General features: G+C 45.2%; 3 protein-coding genes across 3 annotated transcripts; all 3 read right to left on the bottom strand.

Annotated features, from left to right (window-relative positions):
* Nucleotides 1-2,481: 2,481 nt before the first annotated feature.
* On the bottom strand, nt 2,482-3,511 carry LOC128298563 (uncharacterized). Its single transcript, XM_053034330.1, has 3 exons — nt 3,435-3,511; nt 2,717-3,163; nt 2,482-2,647 (listed from the first exon to the last, which is right to left on the bottom strand). Exons 1-3 carry the CDS (start codon nt 3,509-3,511, stop codon nt 2,482-2,484), a joined length of 690 nt encoding a protein of 229 aa, XP_052890290.1.
* A 3,411-nt stretch (nt 3,512-6,922) lies between these two features.
* Nucleotides 6,923-10,374, bottom strand: LOC128298901 (uncharacterized). Its single transcript, XM_053034709.1, has 4 exons — nt 10,139-10,374; nt 9,333-10,058; nt 7,709-9,274; nt 6,923-7,226 (listed from the first exon to the last, which is right to left on the bottom strand). Exons 1-4 carry the CDS (start codon nt 10,372-10,374, stop codon nt 6,923-6,925), a joined length of 2,832 nt encoding a protein of 943 aa, XP_052890669.1.
* A 630-nt stretch (nt 10,375-11,004) lies between these two features.
* On the bottom strand, nt 11,005-15,789 carry LOC128304988 (L-asparaginase). The gene is made up of 5 exons (XM_053042254.1): nt 15,745-15,789; nt 13,349-13,714; nt 12,284-13,269; nt 12,027-12,212; nt 11,005-11,948 (listed from the first exon to the last, which is right to left on the bottom strand). Exons 2-5 carry the CDS (start codon nt 13,650-13,652, stop codon nt 11,361-11,363), a joined length of 2,064 nt encoding a protein of 687 aa, XP_052898214.1. The 5' UTR covers nt 13,653-13,714; nt 15,745-15,789; the 3' UTR covers nt 11,005-11,360.
* Between the last annotated feature and the right edge of the window lie 661 nt (nt 15,790-16,450).

The raw sequence follows: 16,450 nt of genomic DNA, 5'->3' as shown, positions 1-16,450 counted from the left end.
AGGCTGGAATCTTTCTGCGCTGCTGAGTGGTTCACTGAATCGTTGGCTAGGTGTCGTTGAAATTATTTAATGACGTTTACGTTTCTTTGTCTAGTATTTTACAACGCTCAAGTTTGAATCTTATTTGACCTTACTTGAACTGCCTATTCACATAATTTATGGTTCATCATTCTTCTTGGTTAGACCTTTGTTCACCAATTTTTACTAAATAGTGATCTAGATCAAATGTCATCACTCTCCAAGCGAATTCAAAAATATCCTCTTTTAAATTGCAATGGGTTAGAGTTTGGTTAGTAAGGGCCTGCTCACAGGATGTCCGGAGGATGAAGAGCTCATCTAGCCCTAACTCATATATTTGGAGAAACATGTTATTATTATCCAAACACTGGCGTCTACAAACCTACGCTAGCTAGTACATTAAAGTCTTCCAGCACCTCTGATCAGGTCTCTTTCCATTTTGTCAAAGAACTGCAAAGAATTCCAGCCTAAGATCCATCGATCATTTAACGATACATGTATAGGACCTTGAGCGTCATATCTTTTCAAGAACGGTGACGATCTCTATATCCCAGAGTAAGAGTGCTGGGCGAAGCAGACGAGAACCTGAATGAGTAACATTCGCCGGTAACCAATCATCAACCACAGGTAAAAAGCGGAAATGTTGACAAGAGACGGCCAAATGGAGGTACGTGGCACTTGACGCATCTTGCAATGCCAAGTTCTGACGATGACGATGTAAACACCGAGAACCGCACCGCGTAACGTCCGAGGACGTGCGAGCAATAGCCTCAGCATGATCGACCACACCACATACTATCGAAGAGGTGACTATGAGGTACTATGAGTAAGGTGTCGCAATTCTAGGCATTTTCGATTATAAACGTGACTTTCAACCGTACCGTACCCTCGTACATGCGAACAGATGGTGCGAAGTACTTTTACTTCCGAGTTGCACATAAACGGCTACCACTGATCGGACGATCGAAGGAATTGCGTTGCTTGAAAGTGATCGAGCGAAACGCACACAAAACATGCACGTTCGCAGCATCACTGTCAGTGTCAGGGCCCTATCGCTCAAGCACGAGCTACCGCTGACAATGATCCGTAAAACGAGCGGGTGGTTGTTGAAAAAGTGAAAGAAATAAAGACCATCGTGCTTTCCCATCTCGTGCCCGCCTCTGTACGGTGTTTCATTTTCATTTCCTCTCGGTATCGATTCGATAAACAATGATGATACAACGTGTGTTCGAAGCCTTAGAGTACGGATGATGCGGCGTTAGTTGCTGATTTATTTTTAAAATCGTTGCCACTCTTGGCATTCGATTTCGATAGAACGGTGTTTACACTGTTTACCCACACACACACACACACGCTACTAGGGAAGGAACTCAGGAATGTTTGATTGGTGGCCCAATACGTTCTGGGATTTATGTGGTTGCTACATTTAGATGTGACTGCTGAGAACGTTCCCCTCTTTTTCTTTAGTGTCGATGCTGCAATCGATAACCGTATTTTGATTTTAGACTTGCCACAGCATTGCTAGCAGTGGACTATTGCAAAACCTTTGTGTTGTATTCGAGCAGCGACGGGTAGTTGCAATTATTGACTTCTTCGCATGATATCCAGAAGATCAACAAAGTCGCACGACCTGGCACTGATTTATGATACCTACCTTCAAACGTGAACGATGACCTTCACGCTATTCCAAAAAGAAACGCAAAAAAAAAACTATCCAAGGCACGTGCCCACCACGTCCAGAAGAAATAAGGGTAGGCGTAGGTTAGTGTGGGTACGTTAAGCTAAACAAATCAACAGCGACAACATCCGCACCCCTCAAGTTGGACGTGCAGCAGTGTCGGCGTTGCTCCGTTTTTATTTTAACGATCTCACGTTCCAATGTCGTACATATTATTTACAACGTAGCGAAACATACATACACGCGAAAAAAAATAAATGAAATGGAACGGTCAGTGGACGAGAGAACCCCACAATGCAGCCATTGATTCTAACCGGGTGGTAAGAAGGAGAAAACATAATACTAGCTTAAATACAAGATTGATCCCCATGTGTGTTTAGTCGAAGGCATATGGTGTAGTAGGAGGTAGCTCTTTCTTATGCTCCTTGCTGTTGTTCTAATTCTAAACAGATTGATTTTCTTCCCAGGGTCACGAGTATCAACAGATGCTCTCCCCATTCATAGTCATTCTAACAAGAGCTCGATGTATTTAGTTTGTCTCACATGGGATCACAACCGTTTGAGAAAGCATCTCTTCCAGCGTACTCTCTTTGCTGTCGGCAAGATGTACACAGTGGAGCTAAAAATACTTTCAACGAACTAGGTCGGACCCGTTTGTAGCAACCTTCGCTAAACTTCGTTACAAATTAGTTTCTTTGCCTTGGTGCCTTGGTCCTATGTGTGACAAACCAAACCATCGGCCGTGCAGAATACAACCAATTAACAGCTCCATTCCCTCTGGTTGTTTAGTTTCCGATCGGGAACATCTTCTTGAACAGCTTCAGCGTAGATTGGCGGTCAAGCGGACATGTCGAGTATAGTTCATCGCATGATCGAGCAGTCTGCATTTTACCGTTCTTGATCGCCTCCTTGATCGCCGTTCCATCCAGCATGTAGTCGATGATCGAATTTCTAGTTGGAATGCAACGATTGTATCAGCGATCTGCTTTCGTATGTGATGATCGTTACAATGCTACTTACTCGGAAAGTGCCAGGATCATATGCTCCACTTGATCGGCTGTGCCCACCTGCGCATGGTAGTCGGATGAACGAAGGTAGCTACAGACGGCCTTCTGCATGCACGCCCCAGAATCGATGTTGTTCTGGGCGAGGTAATCATCAACCTTGCTCATCAGATCGCTGATACCGGTTGGGTCGCTGTCCGCGCTACGGTAGTGACCGGATCCTCCGTACCCACCACCGATCACATTGACCAGCTTCGGAAGCAGCAGGAGCGCACCGATACCGACGAGCGTTCCAAGAACGACTCCACCCAGATCGATCTTGAGCGGCGTGTAGGAACCCAGCCCGGTGCTGGAGTAACCGTAGCCATTAACGCCGCCGTAACCCGTTGTTAGTCCCAACCGTTGGCTACGATCGCTGGCCGATTCAGTAGCAAAGGTGTCGTTTTGTCGACGCCAAGGATTGCTGCGAGTTAAGGGAATAGTATCGAAAAGATGGATTAAATAGGAACAGAGTGCGAGTATCCGAATTGTTCAGCAAGAGAACGATATCTTTAAGTATGTTATAAAACACTGCTGGTCACAGCAGTTCTGTGGCATGACTTTCGGTCTAAGAACTGACGGTCACCGAGGATCACCAGAAGGAGATGTAACACCACACATTAACACTACTTCACATTTACACTAAACAGGCCATGAAGAAAAGATGTCTTAGATCTCTTCTCTACTCTACTCACCTTTGTGCCTCCACACTCTGCCAACCGATCATTGCTAGCACTAAAACGGACACAAAGTACGCTCCACGAGCTGCCATTTTGTCTGTGAGATTTGTTGGTGGATCGCGTTTGATGCACACTTTCACTAGTACTCGCTGTCACCGATTGTAACGTACAAACTGTAATGAATCCTTCTGTCTACCGAAGCTATATTTTATACCCGAACTTACTCCACGACCCTACCATCGGCAGTGGCAATCATCAAAACACAATGAATAATAGAATTACTAACAAGTGTTTTCCTTCAATCCCTCCAAATCACCTCCATAGCCATCAGCAGCTTTGAACGAAGCCCTTGCCGTATGGTTCACGACCTTTTTGTACCGCCAATACAGCGAAGAGAGAAACAGCACTAAACACTAGGCCCCAAAGGTATCAACCAGCAGAGCCACTTCCTTGCATGCACATTCAGCCGCACTCATTCAAAAGATGTGCCCTGTTGCGTGAAATGTTGGTGTCATTCATTCGCTACGATTGTTGTGCTCGTCTTCAAAGTGCACGTGTACGTGGACGCACCTCGGGGCCACTTAATGGGCCGCGAAAAAAAAACCCACAACAGAAGACGGAAACAGAAGATGTCTCGCTCGAGGACGATACAGAAGGGTGTAGGAAGCCGTGAACGTTTAATGCGGAATTATGAACGTCATTACCGCGATTAATCCGGTGGGACCGACTAGCGAGGAAAGGCTCTCTTCTCACTGCACGCGCGCTTTGGTTGACATTTTTCATCCTCCGGAGCACACTGGTTGCTACAGAGGCGTTGATAATTTTTCTGATTTTCTGTGCATTCTGGCGCGACGGCCCTCACTGTTCGGGCTGGAAGGGGTGACGATGGTTTTAGTGTTGCGCAAGTCAGCAGTAACCGAAGAATGGGAGAGCTTCAGCGTAAGTTGGCGCAGTGATGCCTGCGGCAATTGGGAAACATTTTTCACTTTCCATGTGCAAAATTTTCCTCTTCCTTTCGAAGAATCTTGGTGAGCGAGAGTGTAAATTGTTCAGTTTTTCATCGAAAAAAGTTTTGCCACTTATTTTTGTTGAAAATGTTGTTCAGACTATTAATACGGTTAGATTAGTGTTTAAAGATGTTGAAGACCATTTTCTATAGGACTATAGGAGGATAAAGTATAAAAAGAAACTAAAGAAGAGAAACCAATTTGAAATATAAATAAAAATATAAAAAAGGTTACTTCTAAGGATAAGAAATAAATAAAATAACAGAATTTAAAACAAAACTTAAAAAGAAGTATAAAGAATATAAATAAATTACTATTAAAATAGGAGTTTAAGTAAAAACACAGGTAAGATTTGAATGAATTTCTTATAACTTTATTAAGGTAACAGTTTAAGCTACTTATGTATCATAGGTATAATACAGTAAAGATTTATGTTCTCGTTGAAACAGATGTGCCTTTAAAACACACTTTTATTAACTTCAACTATTCGACAACTCCAATACTAATTCACCTTCTCATAAGAAAATGCAAACATATTACCAAAGGGTGCACTCCAACTCATTATTGCATCATTTAATTGTTGACGAGTGCAAAGCGGTGACATAATGGCAACATGTGTGTCACCGTACCCTGTTGAATTGTCACGAGGTTCACGTTAATTTCCACTACGACATTATGCACTATCCGTGAAATTATCTTTCCCCTCCACATTTACTACTGCTGAAACTGGCGGGCAACTGAATGTGCCGAATCTAAAGCCGTGTTTGTTTAACTGTAAGTCGTTGAGTGTCCACAAATGCATCTTAAAAATAGAAACATGCAGAAAAATTAACTATTACATTATTTTAAATGAAAAAATCACGTTCCGGGAATACAGTTCTTGGTTTTTATTATCTTTAATTTCATCCTTAGTTAATAAATTCCAGATTTACTTGATTGGTGTAACAAAGTACATTTGTGGTATTCGTCATTTCACTAATTTGATGTTAAATATAATTTTTTAGTTTATTTTCTTGCTGTCTGTATCATGTATTACTAATTATAAAAATGTAGTTTATTAAATACATGAACTGCAAAACAACTGACATTAAGCATGACTTCAGATCAAACCGACTAAGCATCCATCTCATTAGCACGTTTTTACTGTTTCTTTTAATATTTTGCCAAAAAAGGAAATTTGTATACATAACAAGAACACAACTCTTATTTGGCTCTAAGTTAATATCTTCTAACTTGTCCTGCATTGTTACAAGGCTGGTTGTCGGTGACTTAAATTGCCCAAAAGTTGAACAGTCACCTGAAAGTATTTGGAGTACGGTTCAACAACGCTGACTGGCACTAATTCGGCAACTGACCTACATCTGGTTTGGTTGTGTATCTCACATTACCATCCCATTACCATCCTCAAAATGCTCCCAAAAATGCTCCCCCAAAAATGCGATTGAAAAAACTCCTGGTTTAATATCTGCAATTTTTCGCAGTTACACAACCGATTTGCCTATGTAATAGGCGATGCAGTCTCGGAGATATAACTGCCCTACAATGCCATTGCAGTGTGACATCAGTGAACATGCCCACCGCCAGAGTCACGCTGCATATCGTTATGCAGTTGTCACCACAACTGGATCCCGTTTTGCCAACCAACATGCACATAATTTCATACCAGCCTACTTCAACCCGTTTCATGTGCCATGTGTCGTAAGTACGGAAAACGATCATCATTTCATAGTTTTCCGAAACGTGAATTGTTTACCAGCTGGCAGGCAAAACATGACAACTGCACTACTGCATGACTCAAAGCGCGCGCACGATGGTGATGATGATAAATCGTTCACCAGCCCGAATGATTCCGCACCATTTCGTATGAGTTCGACTGTGCGAGGAAGCAAAGTGAAGACAGAAAGGGTATGTGGATGAATCGAAAAACCATGCCACAGACCCTCCACTAACTGCCGTGAAGTCGTTTGAAGTGAAGAATTCAGGGCCACAATTTGCGCAATGCGCCAGTTTGGCAATTGCACTGGAACCGATCGGACGACGACCATGTTGCTCGCCGTGTCAATTCTCGCCCTAGCCGTGTTACTATCCGAGCAAGCCCCAAAAGTGTTGTGTGGCCCAACTTCCAACGACACCACCACTGCTGGGAATCACTGGAGCCGAGTTTACGGTCCGGCTGTTCTATCAGAGGACGATCGGTTCTTCACGCTGGACTATTCCCAGACGACCTCACGTCCACGTCCAAGAGCATCCAAAACTGGGTGGCGTCGAGAGCCTCGATTCATATCATTCGAAACAAAGGACAACAGCATTGAGGTGGGCTAGATTATTAGTGCTTTGTATTTCTCGTTCAGCTAGTCAGATTTTGCACAAGGAAAACGTAACCAAAATTTTGCAACTCGTTTTACAATTCAATTTTACAGGTGGAAATCGATTTTGCGATACCTTTCCTATCGATTCCGATTCAAAAGTCGATGAACGGCGTGATGAGTTCCGTGCTTAAGGTAAGCATTGTGTTGGATAGCAGCAGTAAGTGACCGTTGGGCAACAACCCACCACCAGGTTGCTCGGTCCTGTCGGATTACGATTGCAAGCTAATGCGCTTTCCATCCCGATTGGTGTCGCCTTTGACAGGGTACTCCGCTGCTGAATGTGAACCTGGGCGCTGTTGCTGTTGCCGGTGTTCTTACCCTTGGTGGAGCGCTTATTGGAGCCGTTGCCCGTACCTTCTCCAACAGCAGCACCGCCCTGCCGTGGTCCTCCCTGCTGTCCGTCGGTGGACCGCGGCAAACCTCCGGCCGTGCTGAAAGTAATCCGGGACAGAAGCATGAAGGTGGTAAGTGTCATACCGCAGCATCCGAAGCACACCATTACCTTTGTCTCGTTTTGAACTCCTCGTCCGCGTCCATAACCGTCCGAATAGTGCAATCTTTGGAAAAGGAAATGACGCATGGTACACAGTAGTGACGCAATACGTTTGCCCAAAGATTCCCCAACAAAGTATTAACAAGTCAACTGAAGCTATGACGTGCAACAGTAATAGAAAGACAAACCAGGCTCAAGCACCGTACGGTAGACATCCGAGAATACGCGAATTTCTATTTTTAGTTCCAAAGGTGCGATACAAGATAACGAAATATAGAGGTGTATAAGAACTGTTGCGATTAGCCGGACATGTTGGAGAAATATGCAACATACCGAACAGTATCGCCATCTGACGGCATCGAGGCATCAAAACGAAACAGAAGTACGGGAAGTGGTCTAACATATTGTGGTGTAATTTACTTTTTGCTGCCCTTTCCAGCTGGTTCGCTTCCTTTCGCTGCAGCTCCAGACCCTTTTGCGTTCATAACCGATATTCGAACTTTAGTGTTAGCCTCCGGTCCATTCGTCTTCTTTCCGGGGCCATTTTTCGAACCCGGTCTCGTAACTCCCCTGGAGGTGGCGTCACCTCTCCCTTGGTTCGATACTTTTCCACGTACTCCGGGAACCTTAGATTTTACATCTTTCCCGTCCGATACGGGTTTAATTTGGAAGTCCTGAACATTGTACTGCGTTTCGGCCACCACAACATCGGGTTTTGGAATATCCGATCGGATAATGGCTGACGGAGGAGTAAACTCCACATCAAGCTCACTTTCACTGTCGCTCGGCACATCGCCGATAGAAGTTTTCGCCGACAGTCCCAACACCTTCGACGACCGACGTATCTCCTCCGTCAGAAGTCGTTTCTCCCGATCGGTACAATGATCGCAGCTCGCTAGATCCTTGCAGCCGCAGAGTGGGAGACCTTTGCGCTTGAGTGTATCGCGCAGCTGATATAGCTTCGTGAGCTGTGGATCTTTGACGAGCTTGAACTTAATCGGCTTACCTGCCAGATAGGGATCGTCGGTGGTTTTGAGCGTCTCCGAGTCCTTCAGCGGATTCATCGTAATCGAGTAGACACCGTGCTGCTTTGTGATGTGTAGCGTTGGCTTTTGCTTGTGGTCACCTTGCGCAGGATCGTCCGTACGGAAGCCGACCGTTTTTTTCTTCGAAACAGGAACATTGTCCAATGGGTAGCATTTTAGAAAGTGTTGCATCAACTCCCTTATGGGCTGACGTACTGCTCCGGGTCGCCATCCCGGACGTCGTCTGGCAATCCCCGGCGGACAAATATCCCACTGCCAACCCATATGGGGTGGTACGAGCGGATCCTGTCTCATGCAGGTACGATGCCCAACTACAATACCCGGATGACGCTTTCCGTATCGGTACGAGTACAGTTTGCGATTCTGACGCCTAATTTTCCTTATATTCCCGTTGTAGTGTTTGCGAATCTGTGCCGCACTGACACGATCTTTCGGCTGGTTGGTTGGTTCTTCGTTGTTATTTCCACCATACGCCTGTTGCATCTCCTTCGTGCGTTTCCCTTTAGACGAACCCAGTTTAACTGAGGCTGGTTTGGGACCGTGGGATGGACGACCGGTACGCCACGGACGACGGGTAACAGGTCTGACCGTTGTGACCGTCGTTGGAGCGGTTGCAGTTTTCATCTGACGGGGAACACAGCTGAAAGAGCTGGACGATTTGGACTGATTCTTTTGGCTCATTTGGTTTGCGCAATCGATGCAACGAGTTTGACAAATGTGACACAATCGACACGACTGGGAGGAACCCACCATTGTGTCCGAACCGTAGAACGATGACGTTTTTCCATTCGGTGCCGGTCCCAATTCGGACGGCTCGTTGAAGCAGGTTGGCAGGATAGACTTTGCCAAAGGTTCCTCCTTTTGGGTTTTGAAGCCACACTTTGGGCAGCAGCACTCGGTTGGTAGCCAATTCAGACAGGCCTTGCAACGTTCACAACAGCTGAAAGATTAAAGTCCAATCATGATCTATGGCTGAACAATTGACTATAGTTACATACCGGATCTTTGAAGATCGCTTGGTGGGTGCTTGAGTAGTAGGAGCATTATCTCCGACATATCCGCTTTTGCGATTTTCTGCAATTTGGTGCACTGGTTGAGTTTCACTGGATCGCAAACCAGCAGCTGCCTTACAAGTTTCTCCGGAAATGGTCATTCCACCGCATTCGGCACAGAATTTACAGTGCGGCTCACAGCCATTAGTAGGTGTTGAATCTCGATGACCGATGACTTCATCAAGCTGAACACGTTTGATCTTCTCCTTAATCTGTTCGATTATCTTCTCCGTGCTGGATACTCCCTTTCGATGCAAAATTCCATCTATTATCTCATACTCGCACCCTGACCCGCTTGAAGACCTTGGCATGCTGCAATCGGGACAGACGAGCAGTTGGCGCAGTTCCTCTTCCTGCTTGTCAGCCGACTTAAGCTTGTTGTCGTTTATGCGATAAATGATGTCGGAAGTAGTCGTGGGATCTCCAATCGCTACATCGTGCACGACTTGCAGCATCATCGTTATCGTGCCCACTACTTCGTTGTCAGCATCGTGTACGAAAAATTGCTGTTGCACCGGTGAACCATCCCCGGCTGTACAATCGAAATCTTTTACATCCGCGTCCTTCAAATGAAGCACTCCCTTGTACACGGTGGAATCGTTCGGCTTAATGCACACGTTGATGGAATTTTCTTTCAGAAAGCGAATAAACTTTTCCCTGTCTGCTTGTAAGCTAAATGGTGAGGAGAGTTTTCGAAAGTACTTATACAAATTTTAATCTCGCAAAAAGTGAATACTATAAAGGTTAATTACCTAACGACATCTCCCAGCTTCTTCTCATTCAAAACGGCCAGTGTTCCGGTGAAACTATCACCACCACCAGCACAATGCAGGGAAACGGTGTACTGTTCGCTCTCATCACGATTGTTCAACTCCAATAATTTAATAAAAAATATAAGCGAATGTGAGTCGGCACCGACCGGTTTATCTTGAAAAGGATCCCCGGGAGTTTCCCAGGAAGTTCCACTAGCCACTTCACTAAACACCATTATGCAAGCTGACCTCTAGCTATGAACTACCTTTCAAACACTGCACATCTTCTGAAATGTGTGCGAACGTATGGTTGCTTCGATTGTGGTTTCAGTCTTCGTAAAATATTCCTTCACGCTTCTTTTGCAGCCAAGCAACGAAATGAAGAAGACGACAATCTGTTGTGGGCATTGCTCGGGTCACTAGATCGAACGATGGAAGGTTACGATATCGATACGGTGGCGTGCATACAACGAACGGTTTGCTGGTACGTGAAGGAAGCCACCATAGCCGTCGCCGAAAGCAAGGCAACCTCCGTTGACACTATCGTGGAAGGACTTTCGAGGGCCGATTGGATGGGACAGTTCATCAGCGGTACCGCCATCGAAGAAGCGGTTCGGACGGCACGAGAAACTCAGAAGAGCTGTGAAAAATCATTCTCCAGCTGTGCGATCACCAGCTTTGTGAAACACATAATGCGTATGGCAAGGAAGCGGTAATACGAAGTTGTAAAATGTACAGTAGATAAAGTCAGTAATTAACATTATGTAATAATGGGTTTCTAATACAACTGATTAGTTCTTCATGGGATATACAATCATTATTCACATACTATTTGTTATGTAATTACAGAATGTGTATATTTTCTATACTCGTATGCTAAGATTGTTGTTATAATATATTTGAATACAGATTAAAACGGTCGAATGTATGCATCCGTAGCGCGAAACGTAAAGAACGCAACCTAAATCAAACACATGAAGTACGCAGCCACAACGTCGCGATCCGTTAGGGATGTCAAAGAAAAGGGTAATTTTTTAAATTATCGTATTATCTACTTTGCAAATCTTACCTTTTATTCATTACAAAGCCAATCTGGCATAACTTTACACTTGCGTGACACTAACACCAATCCCGGGACGCTTTCTACACAATCGCATCATATTTTACGATTATTTTTTATCACAATACTGCTGGAAGTTACCCGCCTTGTCGGATTCCGCTTTTAGTCGAACGAATCCTTCATCGAGGATCGCTTCTCCGTATCGAACGATAGTTCATCACCACGACGTGCCTCATGACTCTCCAGCACCGGTATTACCGTCTCTGCGTTCGCTCTCATTGCGTAGTCCAATGGCGTCAGGCCAAGATAATCGATCGCATTCGGTTCGGCATAGTTCTTCAGCAGATATTGCACAATCTCCACGTGCCCGTACAGTGCGGCCACATGCAGTGCGGTACGTCCGCATGAGTCCTCCTGCGAGAAATCGGCACCCGCAATGCGATACGATTCAAGCCGCAGCTGCTGGTTGCGTGCCGCAGCTGCACACAAACCGTCACCGATGGCGCGTATCGAACCGGTCAGATGGGCACCGCACTTGATCAGCAACCGTATCGCCTGATGGTGATCGTGCATGATGGCGTCCATCAGCGGTGTACGGTCGTACCGGTCGCGTATATGTACGGCGGCTCCATTCTGTAGCAGATACTGCACCATCTCGGTGTTTCCCTCGCAACAGGCCACATGTAGCGCTGTCCGGTGGTCATAGTTTTCCGCCGACATGTTCGCACCATAGTTTTTAAGGTTCGTCAACTGGAAGGTGCAAACAATACAAGAATTAGAAACTGAGCAACAAACGCATCCGGGCTCATGAGCAATATGGTGCAATACCTTCGTCGCATCTCCGGCCAACACAGCTGTGTTCACCATCGCTGGAAACAGGGATGACTTTAGCTGCCCTAATTCTTTCGTTGACGTAAGGTGGAGGGTTCGTGCGACGGCATCGATAAGATCGTATTCCTGCATTTCCGGAGGTTTTTCGCAGGTTAGCTCTCCACGCAGATTGCTTTTCATCATCTGTCGAGTGAAAAAGGAGTGACATTCACCGTCAGAGACTGTAATTCAACTCTCCCTCTGCATTGAAATACCTTTTTCTTTGTTTCCCAATCCCACTCCTGCTTGCTGAGCACGTACGACAGTTTCGCCAATGCGGCTTCCGGTGTCATGTCGTAGCCCGGTATAATGCCGACTTCCTGCAGCTGACGACCTGTTTCATACAGATCGCAAACCGCACCCTCATTGCACTGCGTACAGTTCACAATCAGCACATGGCGCTCGTTCGCTTCCTTCAGTGCCGCGATCAGATCCGCTCGGTTGGTCGGGAAATTACCAGCTCCGTACGTCTGCAGCACGACGCCTCGCATCGGTGCACGGAGGAAGGCATTGACCGTCGCTACGGAGATGCTTGGGAACAACCGTAGCAGCCCGACGTTCTCGTCCATCTGCAGATGTACGGTGAACTTGTCCACCGTGCACGGTCGGAAGATTACCCGATAATCGACCTCCACATTGATGCCCATCTTTGCGAGCGGAGCCGCATTGGGTGAGTTGAAAGCGTCCAACGACTCACTGCTAACCTTGATCGTACGATTACCCCGGAACAGACGACTGTTGAAGAATATGCACACCTCCGGCAGGACGTAATTGCCGGCCAGGATTAGTGCGGACGTAAAGTTGTCCTTACCGTCGGTGCGTGTCTCAAAGATGGGAATCTGTGATCCGGTAATAATGATAGTTTTGCCCAGATTTTCAAACATAAACGAAAGCGCGGAGGCAGTGTACGACAGTGTGTCCGTGCCATGCAGTATTACAAAACCATCGAAAAACTCGTACGACTGACGAATATCCGTGGCAATGCGCACCCAGTCGGTTATGCTCATGTTGGACGAATCGAGCAGTGGTTCGTACTCAGAAATTTGATACAGAATCCTGCGATGTTGTCCTTCCACGTACGGTAGCACCAGTGGGGCCATATTTTTCGCCGGTCCATACCGTTTGCTTGCGTATCCGTCGTCGTGCATGTTTGGGTATTGCCGTATTTTGCGCACAAACTCGTACGGTCGCGGTTCCAGAGCTGCACGTGATCGACATGCAAATAAACAAGTTATCATTAGAAAACAGTCATCCAGTGATGTGTTAATTGTCTGACGTACCATTTTTCTCGTTGCGCATCATGCCGATCGTACCGCCCGTGTAGATGACGAGCACTTTCGCTTCTGGTGCTTCCGACGGCAGTTTGCCATAGCTCGAGTTCCGCCGCATAGACAACTTGCTCAAATCCAGACTACCGTGCGGATTTACGTCAACCAACTGTTTGCGCTTCCAGGGCGAGTGGGTCACGTTGTTGGTGGCGTTGTTACCGTTTTGAACCGTTAACTTAATGGCGAGCGGTGTATCATCGTCACTATCTGGCGCGGGTGGTAGCGCAGGGGGTTTCTGATCGACGACGTCCATCATATGTGCAGTAGCTTACAAATTGATCAAACAAACATCAATTTTTCTTTGGTGGTTGTTTAAATCTGAAAAGAGACCGAAGCAAATGATATTTGGTTAATATGTGTGCGAAAATGTTGATGAAATTCAACTAAGCTGAGCATCATAACTGTCCACCGCTTGCATCATGTTTATTCATAAATTGTTTGCCAATAGGAATAATATTCTCCTATGGTGGGTTTTCTATGTCAGAAGCGTGTGGCTTCAAATTTGGAATGCCATTAAATATTTTAAGCCAGTTCAAACAGGTTTTCTTCCGACAAGACATGTTTTGTTCAGTGTTCTCTATATTTTATGCTCATTTATTGCAGAGAGAAGTACAGTAAGAATCTCAACCTCAAAACTAATTCCACTTTCAAATGCATCTATTGCATCGTAACGTAACACTTTCATGTGTTGAGTTATGCACCAGCCCGCTATTTATAGGTTTTATGCACCCTGACCACACAGAAAGATAACCGAACCAACTTCACCTCCCAATGAGCCAATAGAACACTATGCTGTTAACACCTCATTAGATGGTTTGTCTAAATTGTTCACGATTTGCCAGCTACATTTCAAGAATGCACCACTTTTCACGCGCTGCTCGACACGCAAAGGGCAATCATTTGCTGACCTTGTGCAGGGTCGCCACTTTACAGGTCTTAGGCTCAGCCCTTACTTGCCAGCTGCAGCACACGAGTACACACTGTTTGTGAAAGTTTAAAGCTGATAAATGAAAACCCAATACACCACACGGCCACCAAGGCCGCTCCGGTTTGCAGTACGTAAAGGTACGCGTCACTACTCCACCTGAATTAACTTCACTTTCAAGATATATTACACCACCGCGAACGTTTTGCTTCGGCCCGGCTAGTCGTGTCGTCGTTTCTTTGCCTCTTTCTTAGCGCATCTTTTTATGTTGCCGCCGGGTAAGACCTTCGAAGAATTTATGCGCACGCATCGGCAACATAATTGCTGCCGAACGAGCGATACTTGGCGGGGTGGAAATTCTCGGTTTTCCGGTGAGTTTCGGTGGCCTACAAACACATACGCAGTAACGAACGACGGTTAAGTAGGTCAACTTCCAAAATCATATGATACTGATTGCCGGCGTCTCTAGACACAACGGGTATATCCACCCTATCCAGTCGAGCAAATTCGAATGCTCCTTATCAGAGGGAAACTTGCTATTTGCTTTACACTGGAAGATTCCCACCGTACAGTTCACAATGTTTGCATTACATCTTTTTCAACCGTAACACACAACTGATATTATTACAATTAATACGCTTCTGTACTGTTCTTATGCGGTACAAGGTACAATAACTAATCATTCGCTTGTATGATACATTTTCTTTTAAATTTTGTTCATATGAATTTCCTTACATTTTTTACACTAAATGTAGTAAATTTGGAGTTGCGGAAAGTTTGGAGATATTTGACTCCTCCAGATCGAACCTTGTTCTATTACAATCAATCACACTTGCGCTACCGATGTTCGTGTTCACCGATTAACGTCCACTGAATGACTGAAGCGCGCCAATAAACGTACCGGTCAATTTGAAGGCAAACGTATCAACACTCGAGCTCAAATAGTAAGCCAGACACCCGTAAAGCGCGCACGCACGCGACTACGCGCGACATTCTGTCAACAGGATTGGCAAACAAGTGGCTCTTTCTCACCGCCACATGATTCCTTGTGTATCATTCCATAACTTCACAGCCTCGGAGATAACAACATGGTTTGGACGGGCCCACAGCCCATTTAGCGAACTGTTGATGAAATTATCTTCGTTTTGATTGTTAAACGACGATATTTCGGGTGGCTTCAAAATATTGACCATTAGCAACTGTGTCACGTTATTCGCAAATCATGCTCTTCGGTACGGTTTTTGACCGAAATTTGCTAAAAACGCCAACAATGGTGGGTTATTCCAGTGGCCCTACAATTTCAATTAATTACCGTATTTTCCCAAACGACAGGCGAAATATCTTCCGTCGTTCTTCAGAGTGCAGTCGTCTGGAAACATAACCAAAATTGAAATAAATATTTTTACGGGTAAAAACCACTTACTTGGACATATAAGCGAACAGCGCAGCCACAATTTTCTCAATGATCACGGTCGAGTCTCACAGGGACCAGCGAGCTGTTTTGATGTCACTCTTCGGTTGTGTGATTTATTTTCGCCTTAAGTTGTATTCAGTGTTCGGCTAGAAGTCTGCATGTTGTTCGTTTGCTTTGTTGCTTTTTTTCATTAACTTTTCTACGCTTACTCTCAACCCGGAGCAGATCATTGGAATAAATGCACAAATAAACACACGCGTACTAATTGGATCGATCCTCAAAACGACAAACGATCGAAATCGATCAGTTACAACGGAAACTTGTATCCCACTACTATTGCCATGCACATGTGTACGATAAAATATACGTTTCCATGGTAACAAAACGAGCGCATTTTCAGCAGACAAAACAGAGCCATGATATTGCAGTGGGTGCGTGTGTGCCTTGAGGTGTTTTCAGTACGGTCTTCTGTTTCTTTTTGTAACGTTCTACTGTTTTCACCACCATTTTCATATTTGTTCCTTCTCGTTTTTGCTTTTTTTCTATTTGAGTGGAAGGTTGAACAGAAAAATCTTCCACCGAAACGCAAACACTTACGGTACCTAATTGTTTCACTTTTTTCTCTCTCTCTTTCTTGTCTCGTCTATTCATACTTTCCTTCCCTTTGTAAGTTAAGGGAGCATAAAGAAACTCCGCAGGATCGCAGAGCATAGTA

The sequence above is a fragment of the Anopheles moucheti genome, chromosome 2 (assembly GCF_943734755.1).
Source record: "Anopheles moucheti chromosome 2, idAnoMoucSN_F20_07, whole genome shotgun sequence".
NCBI classification, from domain to species: domain Eukaryota; kingdom Metazoa; phylum Arthropoda; class Insecta; order Diptera; family Culicidae; genus Anopheles; species Anopheles moucheti.
Note: the sequence above shows the minus strand (reverse complement) of the source record. Positions and strands in the feature narration are given on the sequence as shown.

Excerpts from the sequence above, each read along its gene's own strand:
- LOC128298563 (XM_053034330.1), bottom strand. The coding sequence starts at position 3,511 with ATGGCAGCTCGTGGAGCGTACTTTGTGTCCGTTTTAGTGCTAGCAATG. Across the intron at positions 3,164-3,434 it reads CAGAGTGTGGAGGCACAAAG|CAATCCTTGGCGTCGACAAA; the intron begins GTGAGTAGAGTA and ends CTTAACTCGCAG. Across the intron at positions 2,648-2,716 it reads ATGATCCTGGCACTTTCCGA|AAATTCGATCATCGACTACA; the intron begins GTAAGTAGCATT and ends CATTCCAACTAG.
- LOC128298901 (XM_053034709.1), bottom strand. The coding sequence starts at position 10,374 with ATGGTGTTTAGTGAAGTGGCTAGTGGAACTTCCTGGGAAACTCCCGGG. Across the intron at positions 9,275-9,332 it reads AAGCGATCTTCAAAGATCCG|CTGTTGTGAACGTTGCAAGG; the intron begins GTATGTAACTAT and ends TTAATCTTTCAG. Across the intron at positions 7,227-7,708 it reads GCTGGAAAGGGCAGCAAAAA|CACGGCCGGAGGTTTGCCGC; the intron begins GTAAATTACACC and ends GATTACTTTCAG.
- LOC128304988 (XM_053042254.1), bottom strand. The coding sequence starts at position 13,652 with ATGATGGACGTCGTCGATCAGAAACCCCCTGCGCTACCACCCGCGCCA. Across the intron at positions 13,270-13,348 it reads GATGCGCAACGAGAAAAATG|CTCTGGAACCGCGACCGTAC; the intron begins GTACGTCAGACA and ends GATCACGTGCAG. Across the intron at positions 12,213-12,283 it reads ATTGGGAAACAAAGAAAAAG|ATGATGAAAAGCAATCTGCG; the intron begins GTATTTCAATGC and ends TTCACTCGACAG.